The following is a 26,035-nucleotide window of genomic DNA, read 5'->3' on the forward strand; positions in this document are numbered from 1 at the left end:
ATTTTGACTGGCCTTCTTATAATAAGTCTTCTTTTGTGAGGTTGTTTTTTATAGCTATTCTGTACAATAGTGGTTCTTAAAGTGTAATCCAGGAACTGCTGTAGATGCTTGAAATCCTTTAAGGTTATCCCCAATGCCAAAATAATTTTAATAATAACACTAAACATTATTAATTTTTTTCAGTCTCATTCTCTTATATCATGAAGCTTTTCCAGAGACTTCATGACTTGTGAGAGATTGATTGTATAAGCAAATGTGAAAATTTGCCTTCTACGAAGTCAGAAATTAAATAGATTTGCAAAAATGTAAAATGATCCCACTCTTTTTACTTTTTGAAATATAGTTCTGTTTTATAAAATTGTATAATTTCTGTGAACATGGAACAGATTTGCTATTCCTATTTCAAAATAAATTAATAAATATTTTAAACATTTATACTTTTAATTTCTAATATAGTAAATATTGAAAGATATAAACACATAAACAAAAGCTCTTTGAGGGTCTTATAATTTTTTAGAGTATAAAAGAATGCTGTAACCAAAAATTTGAGAGCCTGTGCTAAACATCAACTCTATCAGATGCAATTTTGTCATTTGTTTTTATATGAAACTACATAATGATAAAGGAACACTTGAATTAGGAATGCTTTATATAAACCTATTAGTAGTAATGACCTAAATGTATTTCTGAATTTTTTGTATGCTATGTCTTATGTGGCTGTAATGTAGTTACACGTGGCTATAATTTTAGAGTGTATTTGCTGTCTACATAAAGATGCATTCTTACTAATTACCTAGAAATTTTGAGCCTAATGTCAGTTGCTCATGAGACTTATCTAGACATCATATATTTAATTAATGAGATTCCTTCTAAATCTCTTAAATAATAGTTCACAAGACATGCATCTTTAAATGACTGCACCAGTGTTATATTTTAAAGGCAGACTTTTGTCATACATGTCATGGGTGTGTATCTAGAGAAACCAGTGCAAAGTAAAGTGAAAAGTTCTATGAGAGAATTAAAAGAGAAGGAAGGGAGAGCATTAGTTAGAATTGGGAGTAATTGACCCCTAATGACAGTGACTTAAAACAGAAATTTGTTTTTCTCTCACATAAAAATCTGGAGATAGTGCATGGCTGGTATAGCAGCTCTGCATCAAAACATTCTCAGGGTCCTTAACTCTTTCTACCCTGTTGCCCCACCATGCATGGCATCTATCCCCAGGGTCATTTTATGGTCCATGATGGCTTTTCCAGCTCCAGCCATTAGATCTTCATTGTAACTAGAAGGAAAGAAGCGGGGATAAAGGAGGAGGGAGCAAAGGGGTTGTGTTCACTTTGTGGGAAGTTCTTGGAAGCCGACACTCAATATTCTGCTTACATCTGGTTGACTACAAATTAGGCGTATGGCTACAGGAGGCTACAAAATATAGTCTCATTCTGACCAGACACATGCCCAGCTAAAGCATGGCATTCTTTCATTGTAGAGGAAGGTTTTAATGAATATTGAAGAACAATTTCAAACATTCCCATATATCCTTCCCAAACACAGAACACAAACCTCTGCCAAAGGAGGAAAACCTAAAGGCTATGCCACTGGTATATTCAGCTAAAATTCCAGCATCTCTGGGTGTGGCAGTGAGTGATGGTTGCTCCCCAATATCTTTTCTCTCTTTCTTCCTCAGTGATAGAACCCCCATATTTTAGCTGCTTCAAATAATCTACATTTCCCAACTTCTCTTGAAGGTATATGTTGCCATGTATATTTTTTTATTACATGTTTTTTATTGCTGTTTTAACAAATTATCACAAATTTGGTAACATAAAACAACACAAATTTATTATCTTACAGTTCTAGAGACTAGGAGTCTGAAATTAGTTTTACTAAAATCAAAGTGTTGGCAGGGCTGGTTCTTTCTGGAGGCACTAGAGGATCATCCATTTCTTTGCCTTTTCTAGTTTCTGCAAACTGCCTGCAGTACCTGGCTTATAACCTTTACCTCACATCACTCCAACTCCTTGCTTCCATTGATACAGCTCCTACTTCCTCTCTGATCGCCTGGCCCCCTCTTATAAGGACTCTTGTGATTAAATCATACACTCTCCTTCCGCCAGATTATCAACTTATCTCAAGATCCTTAATCACATTTGTGAACCCTTTTTATAAATGTCTTATGGACTGAATATTTGTGTCCTCCTGCACCCTACAAAATTTATATCTTAAAGCCCTAATGCCCATTGTGTGTGGCTATATTTGGAGATGGGACTTTAAGGAAATAATTAAGTTTAAAAAAGGTCATAAGGGTGAGGCACTGATATGATAAGATTAGTGTCCTTATAAAAAGAGACACTGGAGAATGTGTTCTCTCCCCTTACCTTCCACTCCATGCATGCCAAGGAGAGGCATGTGATGACACAGAGAAAAGGGGGCTGGCTCTCTGCAAGCCAGGAAGAGAACACTCACCAGAAATCAAATCAGCTAGTATTTGATCCTAGACGTTCAGCTTTCAGAACTTTGAGAAAATAAATTTTTGTTGTTTAAGCCATCCAGTCTATAGTATTTTGTTATGTCAGCCTGAGCAGACTAACATATGAGGTAACATTCACAGGGTTCTGGGGATTAGGGTGCAGACATCTAGGAAGGCCATTATTCAGTTTACCATATCACACCATGTCATGAGTGGAAGTATGATGTGGCAGATTCCAGGAAATTTCCCTAAAAGACAGTTGGTAATGCCTTTGTTGTCTCTTTTTTCTACCTTCCTCCAATCCTGTTACTTGGAACATGTATATCATGGCTGGAATTCCACATTAGACCATTAGAATGAAGGTACAGTTAGGGTGGTGGAGTGGAAAGCTGGAAGTATCCTAGATTGAAGCAAATTGTCATACTAGTTCTGGACTTCTTACAATTGGATATTCATGTAAGATGGAAATAAATTCCTATCTTGAATAAGTCACCACTTGTTCATTTCTGGTCCAGCTTGGAAGAAGCTTGAAAGTGGCCACTCCATCCTAACAACAACTAAAAAACTGAAAAAACTGAAAAATCAACCCCTCTTTGATTTGTGAGAGAAGTAAGGTCACAGACAAAACACTGCCACCAAAAATTGAGAGACTGACAGGTAAATACAGAGAACCACACTTACCAGAGCAGAAACCCACGAACTGAAACCACTGTTTGAACCAGTGCTGTAGTAGGCAAGCTGAATTGTAATTGATGAATTCCTGGAGGCTCAATGTGGACAAGTCTGAATAATAAAAACTCCAGGGTGACCCAGTTGCTGGTGGGGGGGCAGGGGGGGGGACGGGGGGGTGGTTCTCACTCTTTGTAAGTTTACCTCCTGTAAATATGTGAGAAAAATCTCCATGTGCTTCAAGCAGGGAGAAGGGAAAAGAAACCATTTTGAAATAGGCCAGAGCATTCTGTTCTTCTTAACAAGGTCTGTCCTCAGCAGAAAATAGTTAACCAGAGCCTAATCTGCTGGGACTTTATCAGAGACTAACTGACCTAGGGGAAGAGAAATACCCAACTCCAGCCCACTCTAATCAATCATCCAGTCCTACCTAAGGGAGGGAGAGTCTGAGAAGCACGTGTGGGGTTTGCAGTCCAGAGGCACAAGCTCCCTGAAAGACTGAGACCTAATCATGGGACTACACAATGCTTCCCCTCTACCCATATCTTACCACTACATTATTAAAAGCCTATTTATGGAAGTTTTTTTTATCTAGTACATCATACCTGCCATCAAGAAAAAATTACAAGTCATACTAATAGGCGAAATACAGAACTTGAAAAGACAGGACAAGCATCAGAACCAGACTAAGATGTGGCAGAGATGTAATTATCAGACCAGAAATTTAAAACAACTATGATTAATATGCTGAGGGATCTAATGTATAAAGTTGACAGCTTGAAAGAACAGGTGGCTAATGTAAGCAGAGAGATGGAAATTCCATTAAAGAACCAAAAACTAATATTAGAGATTAAAAAAAATAAAAAACACTGTACAGAAATGATGACTGCCTTTAGTGGGCTTATTAGTGAATTGAACACTGAGGAAAGAATCTCTGAGCTTGGGGATATCTCAATAAAACATTCAAAATTAAAAACCAAACCAAAACACTGGAAAAAAAGAATTAGAAAAAGTTAGAACAGAATATCTAAGAACTGTAACACACATAATGGGGGTACCTGAAAGAGAAGACAGAGAAGAGACAGAAGAAATACTTGACACAGGAATGGCAGAGAAGTTCCCCAAATTAATGTCAGATATCAAACCACAGATCCAGAAAGCTCAGAGAACACCAAGCAGGATAAATGAAGAAAAAGCTACACTTAGGCATATTGTTTCAAACTACAAAAAATCATAGATAAAGAAAAAATCCTGAAAGAAGCCCAAAAATGCCTTATTTATAGAAGAGCAAAGACAAGAATTACATCTGCCTTCTCCTAAGAAACCATGTAAAGTGTTAGATAATGGGTGGAAAGTTTAAAGTGTTGAGAGAAAGAACCCACCAACCTAAAATTCTGATCCTTGGTAAATTATCCTTCAAAAGTGAAGGAAAGATAGAGACTCACAGACAGACAGAAGTTGAGGAAATTTGTTGCCAGCAGATCTGACTTACAGGAAATCTTAAAAGAAGTTCTTTAAAGAGAAGGAAAATTATATAAATCAGAAACTTAGATCTACATAAGAAAGGAAAGAGCATCAGAGAAGGAATAAGTGGAGGTAATTAAAATTTTTAGTTTTTCTTTTCCTTAATTGATCTAACAAATAACACTTTGTTCAAAATAATAATAGCAATAATGTATTCAATTATGTAAGCTTATATACATATATATTCACTTATGACTGCTTATGTATAAGTCTAACTAATGACAGCAGTGATACAAAGCACAAGAGGGAAAAATTAGGACTATTTTATTACTAAAAGGCCCTCATGCTACCTGTGAAGCTGTATAGTGTTATTTAAAAGGGGACTTGGATGAGTTGGAAATTTATATTGTAAACTGTAGGGCAATGATTAAAAATGTTTTAAAAAACGCATTAACTAATATGCTAAGAAAGGAGAGAAAATGGAATCATATAAAATGCTCTATTAAAACTACAAAAGTCAGAGATAGTATAGAAGACAAAAATAAGAACAAAGAATAGAAGAAGAAATGGAAAATACAAGCAAATAAGATAGATATTAATCTGACTATACAATAATCACTTTGAATGAAGATCCAACTACATGTTGTATATAAGAAACTCGCTTTAATTATTAAAGACATATATAGATTACAAATAAATGGTTTGGGAAGGATATACCATGCTAACACTAATCAAAAGGAAACGGAAATGGCTATATTAATTTCAGACAGAGCAGACTTCAGAACAAGGAAAGTTATCAGGAATAAAGAGGAGCATTACACAACAGTAAAAATGTGTATTCTCCAAGATGTTATGACAATCCTTAATATGTAGACAACTAAAAAAAGAATGTCAAAAATATGTGAGGCAAAAACTGGTAGAAGTCCAAGGAGAAATAGATGAAACCACTATTACAGTTGGAGACTTCAACAGCTGTCTATCAGAAATGGACAGATCCAGCCCGCAAAAAATCAGTAAGGACATCGTTGAACTCAATATCATCAATCAACTGGATAAAATGGACATCTACTTCTTGTAACAACAGCAGAATCCACATTCATCTCAAGCTCACATGGAACATTCACCTAAATAGGCCACATTCTGGGCCATAAAACATACCTTAACACTTTTATAAGAAGAGAAATCATACAACATCTTTTCTCAGACCATAATGGAATGAAACTAGATAGCAGTAACAGAGTATAGCTGGAAAATCCCAAATTACTTAGAGATTAAACAACTTCTAACACTTCCAAATAACACATGGGTCAAATAAATCTCATTTAAAATATTTTGAACTAACTGAAAATGAAAACAGAACTTATCAATATCTGTTGGATACAGCGAGAGCAGTTCTTGAGAAATGTATAGCATTGAATGCATATATTAGAAAAGAAGAAAGATCTAAAGGCAATAATCTAAGCTTCCACTTTAGAAAAAAGAGAGAAAAGGAAGAGCAACTTAAATCCAAATCAGAAAAAAATAGTGAAAACTAGAGCAGAAATCAGTGAAATTGAATATTTTATTACTCTCAACCAAGCTTAATTTCAGTTGTTATACTAGTAGACGTCCATTCTTCTTCATCTAAAAAAAAAAAAAAAAAAAAAAGGAACACTTAATGATCTAGCAACCTATAAGTTAAATTTTAAAATATGCCCTCCACATACACAGTATATAAGGTGGCATAGAAACAGAATAACCATAATTAAAATTTCCCATTTGGAAAAGGGGAGTAAGAAGCAGAGTTGTCACTGACCCCATAGCAGTTCCAAATCTATCTGACAGGAATAGTGAAAACTTTCTTCTTTCACAGTAGTGTAAGCACATCTGGAAATTCTTTGGATCTTCCCTGTGAAAAGATTTAATCTGTCCATAATCATTTATGGTCACATCTGAAGTGGGGTTCAGAGTATTTGTCCTTCTTGAGTGTAGAACAGTTTTATAGCCTTGAAAGATTTCAGGGCCTATGGGTTGCTTTAGAGACTGAAAAACCACAGGCATTTTCAGGCCAGACTTTAATTTCTTTGGCAACACGTTTCCTTCAAAAACTTAGTAGCCTTCTGACTTATCTGATTTCAGTAAGTTTTATGGTTAGGTAACTACAATGATCTTGTCTAAACATAGCTTATAATCCTGCAGACTCTGTTCTTTTACTTACTGGCTTTTGTTCTTGACTCTTTTTTCTCTTTTTTCAAATTAATATGATCTACCATGGTTGGACTCTCTGAAACAAAAGGCTTTGGAGGGAAGGGAAAATTCTTCATCTTATTTTTGCCTATAGACATTTATACCTCCAGATATCAATATTTTCACTTTGAAGCCCCTTATTGAAAATGTTTCAATTTGAGGAATAGAGCTGTTGACATTTTCATCTATCCAAGGCTTCAATTACTGGAATCTCAGTAAACTTAAATTGCAGATTCCAGATTAGAGTACATGCCTTATAAAAGTTGTATTCTATTTCCATCTCTGATTCATGCTGGCTAGCTATAACCAGATTTATTTTTCTCATAAGACTTAAAGCTACCAAGGGGGAAAGGGGTGGGTGGGTGGGATGAATTGGGAGATTGGGGTTGACATATATGCAATGTTGATACCATGTATAAAATAAATAACTAATGAGAACCTACTGTATAGCACAGGAAACTCTACTCAGTGCTCTGTGGTGACCTAAATAAGAAGGAAATCCAAAAAATAGGGGATATACGTATATGTACAGCTGATTCACTTTGCTGTATGGTAGAAACTAACACAACATTGTAAAGCAACTATACTCCAATAAAAATTTAAAAAAAAACTACAGGTAACATCTAACTCTTAAATTCAGATTTTGTTATATAATTTCCTCTAACATCATAGCCTCAGTCAGCATATAGTCTGCCTTTCAAAGTGGAAATGTCTTGAAGCCATAATAACAGAGCTCATGAGCTCGTCAGCCTGCAATATCTTGAGTCCTTACCACCTGTCATGCAATATCCTGTACTAAGATAGTGCTATATGTTATACCTTCTTTTATTTGTAGCATCTACCTCCAACTACCACATTGGTGTCAATTTAAATTAGATTCAGCTCTGAGTAACAGAGATTCGAAATGTTACTAATTTAAACAAGGTAGTAGTTTGTTCTCTCATATAAAATTCTAGAAGTAAACAGTTTAGGACTGATATGATGGCACCATTCCATGAAATATTTAGTGACTCATACTCTTTTTATCTTATGCTTCTCTGTGCATAGCCTCCATTCAGAGATCACTTCAAGCTCCAAAATGACTGCCCTTGTTCAGCCAGCATATGTACTCCTCAGCTATCAAGGAAGAGGGAGGTAGGAGACTTGTAGAAGTTTTTCAAATAAAGTTCCTAAATGATGCCTCACAATATATTTTTGGCCAGAATTTAGTCACATTGTTACATTAAACTACAAGGAAATCTTAAAATATGTAGCTTTTATTTTGTGCAGAAATGTATCCAGACAAAAATCAAGGATTCTATTATGAAAGTGAAGGAGAACCAATATTGGGGAACAAATAGCCATCTTTGCTACAGAGCAGATATAGAATACAAATGGAAAAGAAGGTAGAAAATAAGAAGTAAAGAAAGGAAGTATTTAATAAATGTAGACTGTTATGATACAATATTATGAAATAAAATTAATACTTAAATGTCAGATGACATGCAGCTTTCCATTTGAATTAATATATTCACCTGATACAGTTAAAGCAAAGCTAAGTTCCATTGATGTCAAAAATCTTGTAATAGGATGTTTACTATTTATTACTAATGAACTTGCATTCTCTATGATCCTTCTTTTCTCTTCTACATATTTCATTTTTTGGTTTCTCCATGATTCTTTCTGAAATTTTTATTCAGCTTCTCCTCCAGTTCAGTGATTCTCTTGTTAGCTGTGTCTAATCTGTCATTGGATCACCCATTTTTGTTCCTAATTGATATGGATTTATTCTTCAGATGTCTAAGGCTTTTTTGGTTCTTTTCCAAACTTTCCTTTTTACTTTTTACATTTTCTTTTTTTTTTTTTTCTGTAGCTATGTCAAACTTGACTTTTCTTTTTTAAAACATAGCAAACAGAGTAACTCTATAGTCTGCATCAATTAATTTCAGTAACTTGGGTCTTTTGAACTGCTCACTATATTTGAAATGTTATTTGTGGGAATTTTGGACTCTTGAATGAAGATACTTTCCTCCAGATAATATTTTCATTTGCTGTCACCAAGTACCACCAATACTGGGCCACCTGAAATTCAAAACTTGGGATTTTATGAATTATGAAGCTTTCATTTTGGTTTAGGGCTGTTCACTTATGTTTCATCATGTAGCCCTTTGAGTTCCCAGTTGAATGTGGACAGCATCCTCTCCTTGAGTGGACATGGCCTTTGATATTTGACTCCTGACCTCCTGAGCCACCAAACCTGTACTTTAGTTTAAAAGTTGTTTTTTTCCTGATGTCCAGATAGTCTGAGAACAAAAGCTGCTTTGAGTGCTGGGCTTACCTCGCTGGTGTCTTGCCTTCCTGACTTTCTTGATAAATCTCTCCTGTTTTTCAAAAGACTTAAAAGTTCTTTCATCTGGCATATATAAACTTCAGAATTGGCCCAAATTTCTATTCTACCAATTTGTGGATGCATCTTGATGCTCCATGTTTCCCTCTGTTATTAAATAACTAGTAGAGTTTTCTTTTGACCTGATAACCATCCTCTTTTTTTTCGAGTATGTTTTAAACCTCAAATCTGATTTACTTTATGTTGATTTTATAATTTAAACTGTTAAATTTATTAGTCAGTGTTTCTTCTTCCTATCACTGCCATAACAGTCTGTATGTTGTACATTACTTCTTTTTTTTAAATTTATTTATTCTATTTTATTTTTATTTTTGGCTGCATTGAGTCTTCGTTGCTGTGTGTGGGCTTTCTCTAGTTGTGGCGAGCAGGGTCTACTCTTCGTTGCAGTGCACGGGCTTCTCATTGCAGTGGCTTCTCTTGTTGCGGAGCATGGGCTCTATGCACGTGTGCTTCAGTAGTTGTGGCTCACGGGCTCTAGCGCGCAGTCTCAGTAGTTGTGGTGCACGGGCTTAGTTGCTCCGTGGCATGTGGGATCTTCCTGGAAGAGGGCTTGAACCCGTGTCCCCTGCACTGGCAGGCAGATTCTTAACCACTGCGTCACCAGGAAAGCCCATGTATGTTGTACATTACTTCTTGATATTGAGCAACTATTCTGTATTTGGGGGAATATGTACCTAATAATTGTCAGCACTCTTTTTTTTACAGGTGAATTCTAATAGCATTTTATCTCAGTTTAAAAAAAAATGGCTTTGTAGGTTTCTGTTTCTGTTCTAAGTAATATAGCTTGAAACTTGATTCGTTATGACTTTGTAAATGCCACTAAATAATTTGTATTTAGGATTCAAAAGGAAATAAAACATATTAAAATTCTATTAATAAATTCAAAGGTTCTGAAAGTATTATATGGTTAATTTTTGATAAATGTGTTGTTTTGCACAGTTTAGTTATTTTATGCTTCAGTTTTAGCAAATGCTAAAAAAAACTTCTGCATGTCTATTTGGCTTTTTGTTTACATTGTTGAATTATCATGAAGAACAATACTTTATAGTGTTTTGAAAACTTGAATCCTAAATCACCTGGAAAATCAGTCTCTTTCTATTATATTTATTATTTTTTGGTACTTCACATTTTTTACATTTCATTAGAATTCTGACAAGCACTACAAAACTGTATTGTTAACTTCACAATATTTTTTGTAACATCTCTACTGAGATATGACTTACATAACACAAAATTCATCCATCTTAAGTATATAATTCAGTGGTTTTTAGTCTTTTCACAAACTTTTGCAACCATTATCACTATCTAATTCCAGAACATTTTCATCAACCCCAAAAGAAATCCCATACCTATTAGCAGTACTCCCAACAGGCCTTAACAACCATTAAGCTATTTTCTATCTCTATGAGTGTGCCTATTCTGGGCATTTAATATAATTGGAAGATAAAATATGTGGTCTTTTGTGTATGGCTTCTGTCACTTAGCATATTTTTAGGATTTATCCATGTTGTAACATGTATAAGTTCTTTATTCATTTTTATAGCTGAATAATATTTCACTGTATGAATATACCACACTTTAAAGTCCATTCATTACTTGGGTTGCTTCCAATTTATGACTGTTATTAATAATTCTGCTATAAACATCCATGTACAAATATTTGTGTAGACATACTTTTCAGTTTTTTTGTGTATATATCTAGTAGTGAAATAACAGGATGATATGGTAATTCTATGTTTAACTTTTTGGGGAACTGCCAAACTGTTTTCCACAGCAGCTGTGCCATTTTGCATTTATATCATCAATGTATGAGAGTCCTAATTTCTTCAAATCCTCACCAACACTTATTATTTTCTGTATTTTTAATTATAGCCATCATAGTGAGTATGAAGTGGTACTTCATTGTGGTTTAGATTTGCATTTCCCTAGTGAGTAATAATGCTGAGAATCTTTTCATATATTTATTGGCCATTTGTGTATCTTCTTTGGAGAGCTATCTATTCAAAAATCCTTTGATCGTTTTATAATAAGTTGTCTTTTTATTGTTGAATTATAAAAATTCCTTATATATTTTTGATACAAGTCTCTTATACAAATCAGTTGAAAACATTTTCCCGTTTTGTGGGTTGTCTGTTCACTTTCTTAATGGTAAATTTTTAATTTTGATGAAATCCAATTTACATGGGTTTTTTTAAAAATAAATTTATTTATTTATTTATTTATTTTTGGCTGTGTTGGGTCTTCGTTTCTGTGTGAGGGCTTTCTCTAGTTGCGGCGAGCGGGGGCCACTCTTCATCGCGGTGCACGGGCCTCTCACTATCGCGGCCTCTCTTGTTGCGGAGCACAGGCTCCAGACGCGCAGGCTCAGTAGTTGTGGCTCACGGGCCTAGTTGCTCCGCGGCATGTGGGATCTTCCCAGACCAGGGCTCGAACCCATGTCCCCTGCGTTGGCAGGCAGACTCTCAACCACTGCACCACCAGGGAAGCCCTACATGGGTATTTTTGTCACACAGTTTTCTTATGACATCTAAGAAACCATTTTCTAAACCAGTGTCTCAAAGATTTATTTTTATCTTTTTTCTAAGAGTTTTATAAATTTAGCTCCTAAATTTAGGCATATGATTCATTTTGCGCTAATCTTTATATAGTATGAGATAGAGGTTCAAAATCGTTCTTTTATATTGGATATCCAGTTGTCTAGCACCATTTTTTTTTTTTGGAAAAAAAAAGAAAGAAAAAAAACCTCATCCTCCTCCTATTGAATTATCTTGGTACCCTTGTGAGAACTTGATTGACCATATGTAAAGATTTATTTATGGACTCTATTCCATTGATCTGTATGTCTATCCCCCACAATCATTTTGTCATTCCAGAATTTTTATTATTTAAATAATATGCTACTGAAAAAAAAGCCCAATATCTTAAGAATCTCTAGCAGTGTAGTTTAACTATTGTGTTATACTTTAGATTTAAATCTATTATCCTCGAATTTGTGTTTGATGTCATCATACTCAAATTCAAAGATAAATCAACATGCAAACAAACTCCTCTCATGTGCACAAATGATATATTATTTACCTCCAAATTTTTTTAAAGTTTGCAATTTTAAGATTCATGGATGGATAGAAAATTTGATGTGGAGAGAAAGTTTCTAAGAGTTGACAAGTGGAAAGAATATTCAAAGACCTTAGAGACAATTGATTTTTCCATCCATAGAACACTTATTTATGCCATTGATAGACCACATGGTATATTGCAAATTTCGTGGCCTTCATAATCACAAAATCAACTTTGCCTGCATACTTTAAACGTAATAGATATATACTGGCATAAATTTATACATATAAATAGGTATCAATACAAATATTTTTGATATGAGTGTTAAAACTTGGTTTTATTTTTTATTAGTTTTTATTGGAGTATAGTTGCTTTACAGTGTTGTGTTAGTTTCTGCTGTACAGCAAATTGAATCAGTTATACATATACATATATCCACTCTTTTTTAGATTCCCTTCCTGTTTAGGTCACCACAGAGCATAAATTTCAAGTACTCTGCTCTAACTTCAGTGCTCAGCATACTATGGGAAAATCAAGAAGAGTGGAAATTTTCGTTCTTTCGGAATTTGTTGTTTAGATGAGGTAATAGAGTAATGACCAATACATCTATATAAATAAGCACCAAATATGTGATGGAACATGTTAAAAAATGAATGTCAAAAAAGAAAAGATCGAGGGTCAGACTGAAAAAAAGTAACTATATGAACAAAGTTGTGGAGGTGAAAATTAGCTTTGCAAATGTGTGAATGGGAAAGAAACTATGAGAGGAATTGTGGAAACTGAAGTTGGATAGGGCCGTTAATGGACATTTTAATTTTCACTTGAGTGTTTAAAATGATTATTTAGCATGAAAAAATTTCTCTATACATTTTAATACCATACGCACAGTTACATACCTATCAAATTACTTAGAATTAACAAGTTACATTTGCTATTCAACTTTGTGTAGGATAATGGGCAATCAGATGTTAGGATGATTATTTAATTACTTTATTTATGATGTAAAGGAGAGAGTAAAGAGTGAAATTTTATAGCTATCAGCCTTAATTTTTCTATGTATTAAAATGTCACAGACAGAGGACAAGAGAATGTAGGAAGGTTCCCAGAGGCTAGATGAAAGAGCATAATAGAGACCATAGATTCCAGTAGTTTATGGGCATTTTATAATTTTGTGTCAGTTTATCTTTTCAATGTTTCTTGCTTACTATTCTGTTGTACACAGTACACGTCAGCTGGTTGTCTCTTCACCTTTCTCTTCAGTCTCCTGTTTGCCTCATGTTTTCCTTAGGTAAATTAAGCATTATCTATTTATTTCACATCTGCCTAATTCATGTTCCCAGTTTCTTCAATATGCTTTCCAGTGAGCTCAACCTTCAGATAATGTTTACATTTTAAAAAGTATCATGCAAATTGGAAATTCAACATGCATTTTATCTTGCAATTCATGGGAAATGGTATATTAATTAAAGCAAAACTGGTTAGGCTGAGAAAGAATTTGGACTTGGCCATTGGAGCAGTACAGGAGACAGAATGGTTATAGTGCTAGGAACTAGCAAAGGAGGGTCAGTCTGGTAAGTAGCTTTATATCCAGTGAGCTCTATTCACTGTCCGCATGGCTAGCAGCAAGGGACCAACTAATATGAAAAGTTGAGCAACATTGAAATTGGGTCAGGTTGAGAAAGAAAGCTGGTATTAATGAAGTCTGTTATTGAGTATCAAAGCCTAGACACTGTGCTCAGTGACTGTTTTAAAAAGAAAACTGGTACTATAGACTCTATTGCTAGAATGGAGGCTTGGGAAATGGTCCAAGGCAGATGTCAAGGTAGAACTGGGAAACATTTCAAAGGCAGAATGGAGTGGTGAAGGCTTCAGAATGACACAAAATACTAATTACCATAATTATGTGTCAGGCTATGAGCAAAGGTAAATTAATAGGGAACTCCAAGTATTAGTCTGGAGACTAGTCTTATTGTCTTATAGACTTAGTCTTATTATCTCCTATCATAGTTAGGTCCTAGAATTGGAAGGAGAATGGAGTCTGTATGTTGGAGATTTAGTAGCTCCAAAGGAGGGAAAGGATGATTACAGAAATAGAGCATTATATCTTGCCAGCAGCTTTTCCTTCAGAAAAGAACCATTGCTGCATACTGTGAAAGATTCTAGTATTAGAATTAAGCTCAGTAGGATTAACTATATTTGATCTTGGCTGCTATGAATCAGTTAACCAGTTATTGAGAGCAAAATCTCTTCTTTTTCAGCAATAGGGCTAATATATAAAAGCATTGCTATGTGTTCCCTCCAATTCACCTCCATTCCAGTACATTGCCTTCTTTCTACAATTACACCATCAAACAGTCTCCATCTCAAAGTAGGCACTAAAATGCCTTTGTTCATTCACCTTAGATTAAGTTTTTGGTGCCAAGGCCAAAACCTCCTTCCTGGAATCTCATCTTTACTTCCTTTTGTTTAAGAATGAGATTATTCCTACAATTGTACCTCTTTATTTCTCTCTTCAGCTTACAGCATTAAATAAAAGGATGAAGTCCCTGATATCTCCAGAACTAATATTTCTTCTCTTTTAATGTTAGAGGAAATTAGTTTCTCTTAGTTGGAATATTGTTACTAGTATTTGTCTTACGCATATTTCTATTTAAATTTATTTATACCATACTGTATTATGTGAATGTCTTAACTCTAGGAATATAAGCCACTTTATGGCAGGTTGTAATTTAGTTGTTTTGCCACCTTTTACCTAGCATAGTCATATGCACATAGGAGGCATTCAACAAATATTTACTGATTTAAAATACTATTCATTGCATTTACAGGAAGTATAATCCAAACTCTACTTATACTTTTTGAGTCATAATTTATAACTCATGGAGTCATTTTAGTATATTTTCTGAAAATATTAATCCACTGTGCTAGTAGAAAAAGAGTAGGTAATAGAATTCTGCTTATCACTGAGATCTTTGTATGGGGGCAGGAAGAATTAAGGTTATCATTGAAAGAAGATAGATTAAAATAAGATGCAAGTCAAAAGTAAAGTACAGAGTTCAAAAGGATCTTACAAAGTTACGAACTATGCAGGTAAAACATATTTTCTTGCTGGTCCTGTTACACTAGAACTTAGAACACCTTTCAAAGATAGAGAAGGGAAAGGGATTACCATACTGTGGTAATAAGAATAAAACTCATTATTCTGGAAATGCTATAGGCCAATGATATAAACAAACTAAATTATATAGATAATTAATAGTGGATCCTTAATGGGATATTAAAGTAAATGAGAATGTTTTTGCTTTATAGCCTTAACTGTTCACAGTGTTTCTTTTTTCTACTATTAGAGGTGGGATATTTGATTTAGGGGCAATTGATCTGACATACTGTGCCAAGTCATTCTTTTCCCCAAATCTTAGGAATGCTGATATAATTTTGAAAATGCTAGTTCAGAAACACCATTAGAGTTTTATACAAGATCCACATGTTTTTAAATTGGTGCATAATCTTTATGTGAGAAACTGTGTATATTTTCAATTACTAAATATTTATAGGAAATGCATACACTCATTTCATAAGAAAAATCTTAGGGGAGAGAAGAGGTAGAAGAATATTTTAAAATTATGCCTTTCCTTTTTAGTTTTAAGTTTTGAGTTCATTGAAATGTGAAAAACCTATCATTCATATTTTTAGGTTTCTTGCTATCATATAGAGAGCCATAATTATTAGAATTCATGAGCACCGAAAAGCAAATCTGGAGCTCACTGTCCTCAAGGCAAAATATAATGTTTGCTGATTATCATTAACTAATGGTACACCTCAAGAGTTTAACTGTATTTTTTTCCATCTTTAAACATTATTACTGTATTTTTCTTCAGGGTAAAAAAAATTATGGGTCAATTTTCACTGAAGTGGGCTGGATTTATGTATTCACCTCTCATCAGTGTCAAAAGGAATTGTGCCCATCATTCCCTGGACAACAGGATGAAAACCTGTCTCTGGTTGGACACTAGGGATATCAGCTGTAAACAAAAGATAAGTGTAAAGTTGAAAAGAGAAATACACTTAATAATTCATCCAAGCCAGCATAATTTAATGATTTGAAACTTGCATAAAACTGTTCACGAAATTATTTACTTCCTCATGCGAGAAAGCTAATATTACCATTTTTAAGTCCAGTGAAATGTACCAGCATAAAAAAATTTGCTTTGCAAAGACTGCTAATGCAAAACTTTTCAAGCTGTCCATCTTTTTATAATAAAAAGATAATAAAATGACCATTCTTTACCACTTACTTAAAATGAATTTTTATTTATTCAAGGTAAGAGAGAGTGGCTATTTCAATGTATTTTAATATTGTCTAAGCCTTGAGTGACAAAGATTTGTGTACTATGACTCACCTAGAAATTGACAGTATTGAATTTTCTCAAAACAAATTTAGGTACCATGACATGGAAAATATTAATTATTGAATCACATTGCTGCTCTCTGATCTATTTAAGATAATTTTAGAGATATTCCATCTAAGCATGGGTTTTGGTGATTATATCCACCTAGAAAGCCTGTAGAGACTCACAGTAAATTGCAGCCATTTCTTTATATATAAGTTTTTGTTTAACAAAATATAAGGATTCTGACAATACCTACTTTATTAGCTTAAGAACTGAAAATAAACCTGTTTGCATTTGAAAGTTTGGTAACTACAGTTTTGAGTCATTTTATCCAGCCTCAGGAATGTTGGACTTCATGTAAATAATAAACATTTGGACCATGGTGGAAATATTTCCATAAGAGCAGTAGGGCTGAGGTTGTTTAGGAAGCTGTGCTCGTTACATTGTGAAGTTGGACAGAATGTGATTTGTACTGAGGCTGTAGAACTTGCAGGCTGGCAACTCAAGGTCAGGTAAAACACTTTATTGAACATCTCTATCTATCTATCTCCTGAGTGTGTGTACGTATACTATTTTATACACACACACATATGTATGCATATATATTATATAATCTATTTTTTGCTCAAAACAGTCCCTGCAGTTCCTGAGCTGTATGTATCATTTGGAGGGAAGAAGTATAATTATACGGCATTAGAAACAGCTGTTTTAGTCCTTAGTCTAGTAATAAGAGCTTGTATGATGCAACATTTACAAATATTCTGAATTCCGCAAATTAGTATATTACTCCCAGTTATGGAAGGCTAAATCCTCAATTTTAGAAAATATTATCCAAGTAATTGTTACTGAGTCAATTTAATAGTTTATAAGTATGTATTTATAAAGCATATTTAAGTTGGTTATAATATGCTTTACTTTAGAAACATGATTATATATATGGCTACTATGTTAATTTATTGAGATGTTTTCTTTATGGTAATATAAACCCCTCTTTGGATTCTAAACCAATTTAAACCATAAACTTTCTAAAATGCTAGATTTGCTTAAGGTGTGTAGGTTAGAGAACAACCTAAACATCATAAAATATTGGAGGTCTCTTTGTTCTTTTCTCCTCTTCTCATAAATATAAACATTGTTCAAATATACCTAGAAATATAGACTCTTGAGCTGTATATTTTACTGCTGAGGGAAAAGGGGTTTTTTTTCCTAGAAAGTTTTATTTCACTGCCCATCATTAAATTTTATACCAGCATGTGAGTGGTCTCATTTGGGGATTACTTAAGCAGTGTTAACTTATATTACTAATACATACTATATCCCTTTCATTTAAAAATGATTAGATTAAAAATTATTTATTTACTAAATAATTTACTAAATATTATTTTAATCAATTGAGTTAACATTGGAGGTTTAATAAAATGCACATGTTATCAGGAATGTGTTTAGCATTCAACCTGTGCTTTCTACTATGTTTTTCTCACTTTCAATGTCTTTATCTTGCTTCTCATGTTTTCTATATCTGCGTAGAGGATTAATCATTAAATTATGCCATATTTTGAGAAGTACAGAATTTAAATATTCACAAAATAATAACTTTGTACCTATGCCTAACACAGTGCCATGGATATAGCTGGCACTCAATACATATTTGTTGAAAAAAACTAATCAAATGTCTCAATCCTTTTTTGTTATTTGTGAGTTGATACTGCAACAGAGATTGAAGAATCCAGTCAAAGTGGTGCAGAGATATTGAGATAAGTAAACCATGGCCCCAGTCCTCACAGAGAATAATTTCTTCTAGGGATGAAAAATGTACTTAACTATTATATAAGGTAGAACGCAATAAGTGCTTGAAAGTTATGAACAAAATTATATCGATTATGTAGAGTTACACTCTTTTTAAAATGTGATCCTTAGGCAAACAAGATACAGAATTATTTACAATTATTACTATATAATATGTTGTCTATTAGACAATGTAAAAAATATATTTTTAAAAGGATTATGAATAGAATTGCATTGTCATGTAAATAGTAATCAAATACTTTTCTGGAGAGATTTTTCAAAGAAACATAAACTTGTATACTCCGAAATTTCCTCATGCCCTGTACTTTCATTACTCTGCCTACTATCAATTATTACTATTCATGAACTACTGTTGTGTTCTCTGAACTTGAAATTGTAACTTATCTAAACTCTGGAAGTTTGCAGCATCTCTTTTTTACTGGGTTTGACAACCGCTACTACTAAGCAGTTGCTGTATTACCGGTGTCAATATAGCAAAGAGTGGGCCTCAATGATTTACTCATTGGCACCTCTAATCTTGGTGAGGATAGAACTTAGACTTTAATCATTCTTAAACTGAGGGAGCATATCTTCCTATGATGCTTTTTTCCCACATGTTCTTTAACTGGACAATTGCAGCAAAATATAATTTCAGCCATCCTCATTTCCTGTGGCTACTTTTTTGTATAGAAGAGAAATGCCACATTTCTTTCTATATCTACTAGGTTTCTCCTGTATTTGTTTATCCAGGTCATCCTTTGTGAATTCTCTTCCCCATATCAAGAATATTATCACTTCATTTCTAGTCTTCATTGTTAAGATAAAGTAAGATTGGGATCAAATACAAGGTAGTAGCAATTTTTCAAATATCAGTTAAACCTGCCAGTTGCTTAAAGGGGGACTATCTTAAAAAGTAACGTTTTCCTCATAAAATTTTTACCTTAAACCATGCCCCTTCCTCCATGGTTTTTCCTGCTAACTAACACTTATTCTTTAAAGCAGAGATCAAGTGGACCTTGCAATACATGGATCACTATACATTAGCCTCCTCTCTGGTGAAGGCTTTGCTTGCTAAGTTAATGAGAGGGTGTGTAGTCAAACACTAGAGCTAACAGGTTTTCATTCAGACATAAAAGAACCACTTTTTTTAGTTTCGGTTTTAGCATACTCCTAAAGTTATCTCTTTGAGTATTATATAGAAGACCTAAGATCTGGATTAGCACTTTTAAAGATGATGTCTTGGCTGAGAAGAGGAAAGGCAACAGAAACAACAAAAACAACAAATGGGGTAGGATACCAAGGGGCTGGTGTCTTGGCTGTGATTCTAAGGAGGTTTTTGGAATCATCCTTGAAATGGAGACTACTTACAATGAATAATATATAATATAGACAAAACAAATGCTTGCTCGGGTATAGGATAGTATAGATAGTACAGGGATAAATAGATAACATAACAATGAGTCTCTGTTAACAATATGCTTTGACCAAAGACTTATAATTTCCTTTAAAGTCAAAGGACTCTGATTTGCATAATATATAATGTGAAAACAAAACCAAACAATCTTCAGAGCACTAACTAGGCTAAGTTTAGAAACTCAAACCACTAAGGGTTGAAAAGGAATCTTGATTTTCAAAGACAGAAAATTTGACATAAATTATTTACCCTTGGTCTAGAAAGGAGATTGAGGAAATTGTTACCACTGTCACCACTCCTTAGTATTAAATGATAAATTATCATTTCTCTTTGGATAATTAAACATCTAGTCCAGTCATCCACCTGATATTTTACAACCATGTACTTGTTTGGTTTGTCAATTACAGGAAGCTGCATAGATCCTCAGTTAATCTATTCCAGTTTTCAGTAGTACTCTGAGAATTTTTTTTCTCATTATGATTGAGTGATATTTAATCATATACAGATATTTAATCATAATCATTTCCATACCTCTTATAGGTGATTTTTTCTTAGCTTCTCCACTCAATACCATCAAAGAAGAGTTCTTTCATTGTCATTGTGATGTAGGTAGATAGAGACATGTGCCTGAATAAATACATAATTATTCATATCAGATGGTGATGTTTATGTTTTTTTGTGGGTATTGAGAAATGATAAAGTAAAAGATGCTTCAGGAAATTTAGAGAATCTGTGTTGATGTACATGATAAAGAGCTTAGAAGAAGAGGATAGGATAATTGTAAAGGGTTGCTCAGTGAAATGCTTTGGAGTAACCACAGAGTATGAAAAATATCAGGAATGAAAGAATAGAATATTGAAAAGTGTTACTTGGGGTAGAGTCCTTTAAAAAATATGTTAGAAATTTATTTTAAAATTATGTCTAGTTGTTAGACACTTTCCAAAAAATGAAGTTTATATTATATTATTTTATGTTAGTCAAAGTTCCTAAACCTTCACTCATTCCTTCTAGCACTTCTCTTTAGTACTATTCATTCAACATGTAACAAATAATTATTGAGTATCTGCTGAGTGCCAGGGGCCATTCCTGGCTTTGAGTAAACAAGATAAGCAAAGTCATTAGCCCCTTGTGGACTAGATTCTAAGGAAAAAAAAAAATGTAACCCTAGTAAACAAACAAATAAAATTGTGATAAATGTTATGAATTAAATATATAAGGTGCTGAAATAGGGAATAATAGGAGGATGCCCACTTCTCATAGGATTGTCACAGAATGTTTTTATCTGAGGAGATAATATTTACAATTAAGACCTAAAGGATGGGAAGCTAGCCATGCAAAGTATAGGAAGGAGAGTGTTCTAGGCAGAGGGAAGAGCTTACACAAGGATCTGAGGTGTGCAGTAACTTGTTTTAGTTGAGTTGGGTTCAAGGTACTGAATGAAATCCAGTGTGGCAGGAGTATAGTGAACAAAGTTGAGTAGCACACAAGATGTGTTTGATTGTGTAGTCAAGGGCCATATTTTGCTGGGTTTTTGTACCTCATAGTAAGGACTGAACACCTTGGACAGCCATTATGGGATTTTAAAGCTAAAGAGAAACATGATCATATTTACCTTTTGACAAATATAAATATATCTTGTAACAGCTAGGGTTAAGACAGAGACCAATAGGAAGCTATTTCTGTTTAGAAGGGATGATTATAGCTTACACTAGAGAAGTAAAGTGAAAACAGAGAGAAGTGAAAGATTTGAAATAGATTCAGGAGGTAGAATTGCCAAGATTTGCTGATGACTTAGATAAAGTGTTTCAGAAAAAGGATAAAATAGAGATGAAATCCTAAATTTTTATGGTTTGAATAAGAGAATGGTATCATTTTACAAGATGAGGAAGATGGCAGTTGGAGGATGTGAGAAGCCCGGATCTCTTTGTTATCTCTTCTCTACACTAGATTTATACGTGGCTTATTTACATAGGGCTTACTTTAAAAATAATTCAGTAGGTAGGCTCCTTTCTTTTCATGTCCCAGGTTAACTATAATCATCTGAAAATATGTTGCCCTGACCTGAAACAGTACTTCAGCTATGGTTCAGAAATGAATATGGTAAGATTGCCATTTCTCTCATTCTAGATGGAATGCTTATACAGCATAAAGTCATCACACAGTGGACTTTTAATTTATTCTTGACTAAAATACTTTTTTATCATTCATGTTTTTAAATATATTATTGTAGTGATTAAATTCGTTTTGCCCAACTGCAATATTTATTCCTATTAACATTCATCTATTCAATTTGACCCATTGCTCCAGTCTATTGATAATCTTTTAAATTTGTCCAGTATTAACTGATTTTGTTCTTTTACCACTCCCTTTGAAAATTTGATAAGCATTTTCTTTATATTTTTATTCACATCATTCATATAACTATTGATCAGCATAGGGCTAAGAACATGTCCACATATCAAGACATTAGAGATCTCCCTTCAGGTTGGCATCATTTTACTAATCCTTACTCTTTTCCATGTGATAACTCAACATCTTTGATCTCCACCTAATCATACTGTCTTTCCATAAGTAGTGAAAGTGTTTATCAAACATGTTGCTGAAATGCAGGTTTATCATATCAAGGATATTTGAACCTGAGTTAATTCTGATCCTGTTAAAAATAAAATTATATCTGATGTAAATTAGTTTATTTTCAATATATATTGCTCCTTGGTGATTATTTCTTTTCTAAATGCTACCAAAAATCCTTTAAATGTTTTCCTAAATTATTGAAGACCAGTGTTAAATTTAAGGCACTTTAGTTAATCCTTTCTGTATCCTTTCTGTTATTGAAAACAAGATATTAGATTTTCTCCAGTGTTGTCATAACTTGTTTTCTCTGTGATTTTGAAGATCAATCAATAAATGGGCACATCCTTTCTTTTTTTTTCTTACAGTACATAAAACAAACATCCCATTTTCTTTATGTTGGCAGCTTGTATAAGCCTCAGTTCATTTAGGGCTTTAGACACTATGATCATTTTTCTATAGATTTGTTTCACTATCACATAAGCACCCTTTGTCATGGTTCTTCTTTTATAAAAGCCAAGGAAGGGAAAATTATTTTATATGATGACAAACAATGATATGTTGATAGTATATAAAAAAGGCTAAGTGGGCAAACTAAAGAAAATATATTTCTAAAAGGAACTAGCTAGCTATTGATTTGACTTGGAGGCTTTTAAATTTCATGATTCTGCAAATTAACTTTATTTGTGATAGAGTCTGGATACTCAGATTTGACAGATAGATATATACCTTTTAAAAAATTTCCTTATTCTTTTGGGGGGGTAAAGAAATAAGTACTAGTAGAAACAGAATTGTTGAACATATCCTTTCATTCCACTTTCATTATTTTCTCATGAGGAGAATATAAGTATGAGATCTAGAGCACAGAAAGGGTCCATTTCTATGATTGAAGTAGAATTTGAGGTGATTTTTAACATGTGAATTGCATTGTCAGGAGGGAAAGACAGAGAGTAGTTACCAAAATAGAGCAGAATTCATAGAAGTAAGAAGATATAAGAATGATGATATGGCCTGAAGAAGATTGATGGATAAATTTGAGGTTGAAAAAGCATTTAGAACTTATTGTTACAGATTTGATTGCAAAACAGTGGTCTACATTTTTTGTCATATTTTAATAGTAAGATTTGAGCCCAAATGAAAATAGAAACAGCATTATTTAAAATATTGTCATGTTTTGATAGTGTATTATTATATTTATTCTTGACAACCTTAAAATTTTTCTAAATATAGAGAGAATAGGTTAACTCAAAAGTAGCTATTTATTTGTCTTTCTAGCAAAAAGTAATATTTTTGTCATGTAAAGACTGAAAATAGTGTTATGTAAGAGTTATAGTGAAGGATTTTTTAGAGAAGAATAAAAACAGATTCATTCCAGGATGAGATAATACCTAGTACCTATCATGAGCATTAAAAAAATTCTTGCACAATGAGTCACTGCATAGAGACTATGTTTTCAAAAAATCAATTAGAGGACATTACATATAAAATTTAAAAGATAAAAATAAACTCAAGGATATTTAATTAAATATGTCTGTATTATATGGTGTAGGAATTTGGACATAAAATTGTAAGTACAGGGGACTAGGACACATATCCAAGTGTTTCTTCTAAATTGTAGAGTAAAGGAGGTTTGGATAAGTGGACAATCAAGGCAGGGGAAATATGAAAAAAATTTCTGTTTAAAAATTCTATCAGCTATCACATGTTAGAGAATTTACGTGACTTTTCTCCCCTTGGATGAAGGTAATGCTAGTCACCACAACTAGAAATAAGTATTAATAGGTTTAGAGGAAAGATATGACTTCAAATCTCTTGAGTATGTTGTGTCTGTGAGATTTTCCAGGGTGAAAGAACACAGCTCATGGTGGTTATGAGTATTACATAAATTAATATCTATAAAGAGCTTAAAATAATGGCAAATGGTAAGCACTGTACAGGTATTCCATAAACAAATATACAGAACCAAGCATCTCAGAAAAGAGATCTATCTGAGGATATATATTTGTCAATCTTCAGAATTTAGACCAGTGGTTCTCATCAAGGAAAGCATAATATCCTGGGAAAGTTTTTCCAAATACAAACATATATCCCTTCCCAAGATTCTGATTTTTTTATTTCCTGTAGCAGACTGTTAGTTGCCTACAAATATCTGTCCTTCTCTTCTTTCTTGGTAACAGACCCACCATTTTACTCCAGGAAGTAAAGTACCTAGCAAAAAGGCTGCATTTCTTACTCTCTCCTTTTTAGCTGTGGGAGATCAGTGATTTATGAACAGAAATTATTGGAAGGGCCTCTGGGAAAGTTCCTTAAGACACATGGCCTGTGCCCTTTTGTCATTTTTATCCTTTCCTCCATCTTGCTGACTGAAATATAGACATGGTGTTTGGTGCTCTAGTAGCTATCTTGACTCATGAGTAAATCTTGAGGCTGGAAGCCATGTAGATGATGCAGTAAGATAGAGATGATACATTTTGAAAGAGCCTGGATTCCTGATTGACCTGGTTCCTCTGTACCAATCCTGAATGGTCTGTGAAGAGAAAGAGAGATAACACAGTATCAATTATTAAAACATCCCCAACCAGTTTACAGACATTGTATAGTTTACATCTGACAGTGCCTCTGCTTTCCACAAAGCTCCTTATCAATATTCTACTTATTACTCCTTCCACACATATCTGATCCATTTGTATTTTTAAGGCCTGTGATAATTCTGGCCCCATTTATTTCTACCTATTTTACTATCTTTTAGTGTTCTGTGAAATAATTTTGTCCCTCCTTTCTTACTCTGAATCTTCCATCAGGCTTCCTGGACAACATTATCTTGCTTCTCTTTGTTTATTCCTTATTTCTCCTCCCCTCTGATTCCTTTTGTCATGGCACCCTCCTGACAGATCCCCCTTCCCCTCAATTTCCCTTAGAGCATTGTCCAAAGTATATCATTAACTCTTAATAGAAAGATAATTTATCAGAATCATACATAATGGAACTCTTTTCATCTTTTCTTAACTCTGCCTACCTCACAGGTTTCTGCTGTTGTTTTTAAAATAAAAGTCAATTATGATAATGTATCATAATACATGTGAGGGTTCTTTGAGAACTCTAAAACATATATGAGATATTATCATTGTTGTCATTGCTTTTATTTTGTTTCCACAGAATATACATTCTCCTGTTGATTTAAAATATTCTAGTGAACAGAGAAAACATGTTTCTTCTATTTTATATAAATTAAAAACAGGAAAACCAAGACATCTCATTCAAAAAGGTTAGTTATATGAATTTTAAAATTATATTTAATGAACATATTTTGATGAAGAGTGATTAAATTTGTTAGACTTTGGGCATGTTAATTTTGAACTATAAATATGACTCCATGAAATACATGTTGAGACTTCTAGATAAAATATCCATATCTCTTTCAGTAGTTTATAAATATATATATGCAGAAAGTTGTTTCATGGATATGAAGGACCTGATTTTGAGTAGAAGTTGGGAATTAGGAGAAATAAGTAGTAGCAAGAACCATATTGAATTGATAGTTTTGTTACCATATGGCTGTGCCAGTATGTTACCTCCTTCAGGAAATCTGTCAAGTATCAGATTAA

At 33.5% G+C, this 26,035-nt stretch overlaps 1 protein-coding gene across 1 annotated transcript in view; it reads left to right on the plus strand.

Moving 5' to 3' along the window:
• LRRIQ3 (leucine rich repeats and IQ motif containing 3) overlaps positions 1-26,035 on the plus strand; it is a 224,187-nt gene that overhangs the window by 125,396 nt on the left and 72,756 nt on the right. The window contains exon 6 of the mRNA XM_082356063.1: positions 25,587-25,695. Within this exon, the coding sequence (XP_082212189.1) occupies positions 25,587-25,695 (109 nt within the window). The remainder of the gene's footprint in view (positions 1-25,586; positions 25,696-26,035) is intronic.

Source organism: Balaenoptera borealis (genome assembly GCF_965194805.1).
Source record: "Balaenoptera borealis genome assembly, chromosome: 1".
Taxonomy (NCBI): Eukaryota; Metazoa; Chordata; class Mammalia; order Artiodactyla; family Balaenopteridae; genus Balaenoptera; species Balaenoptera borealis.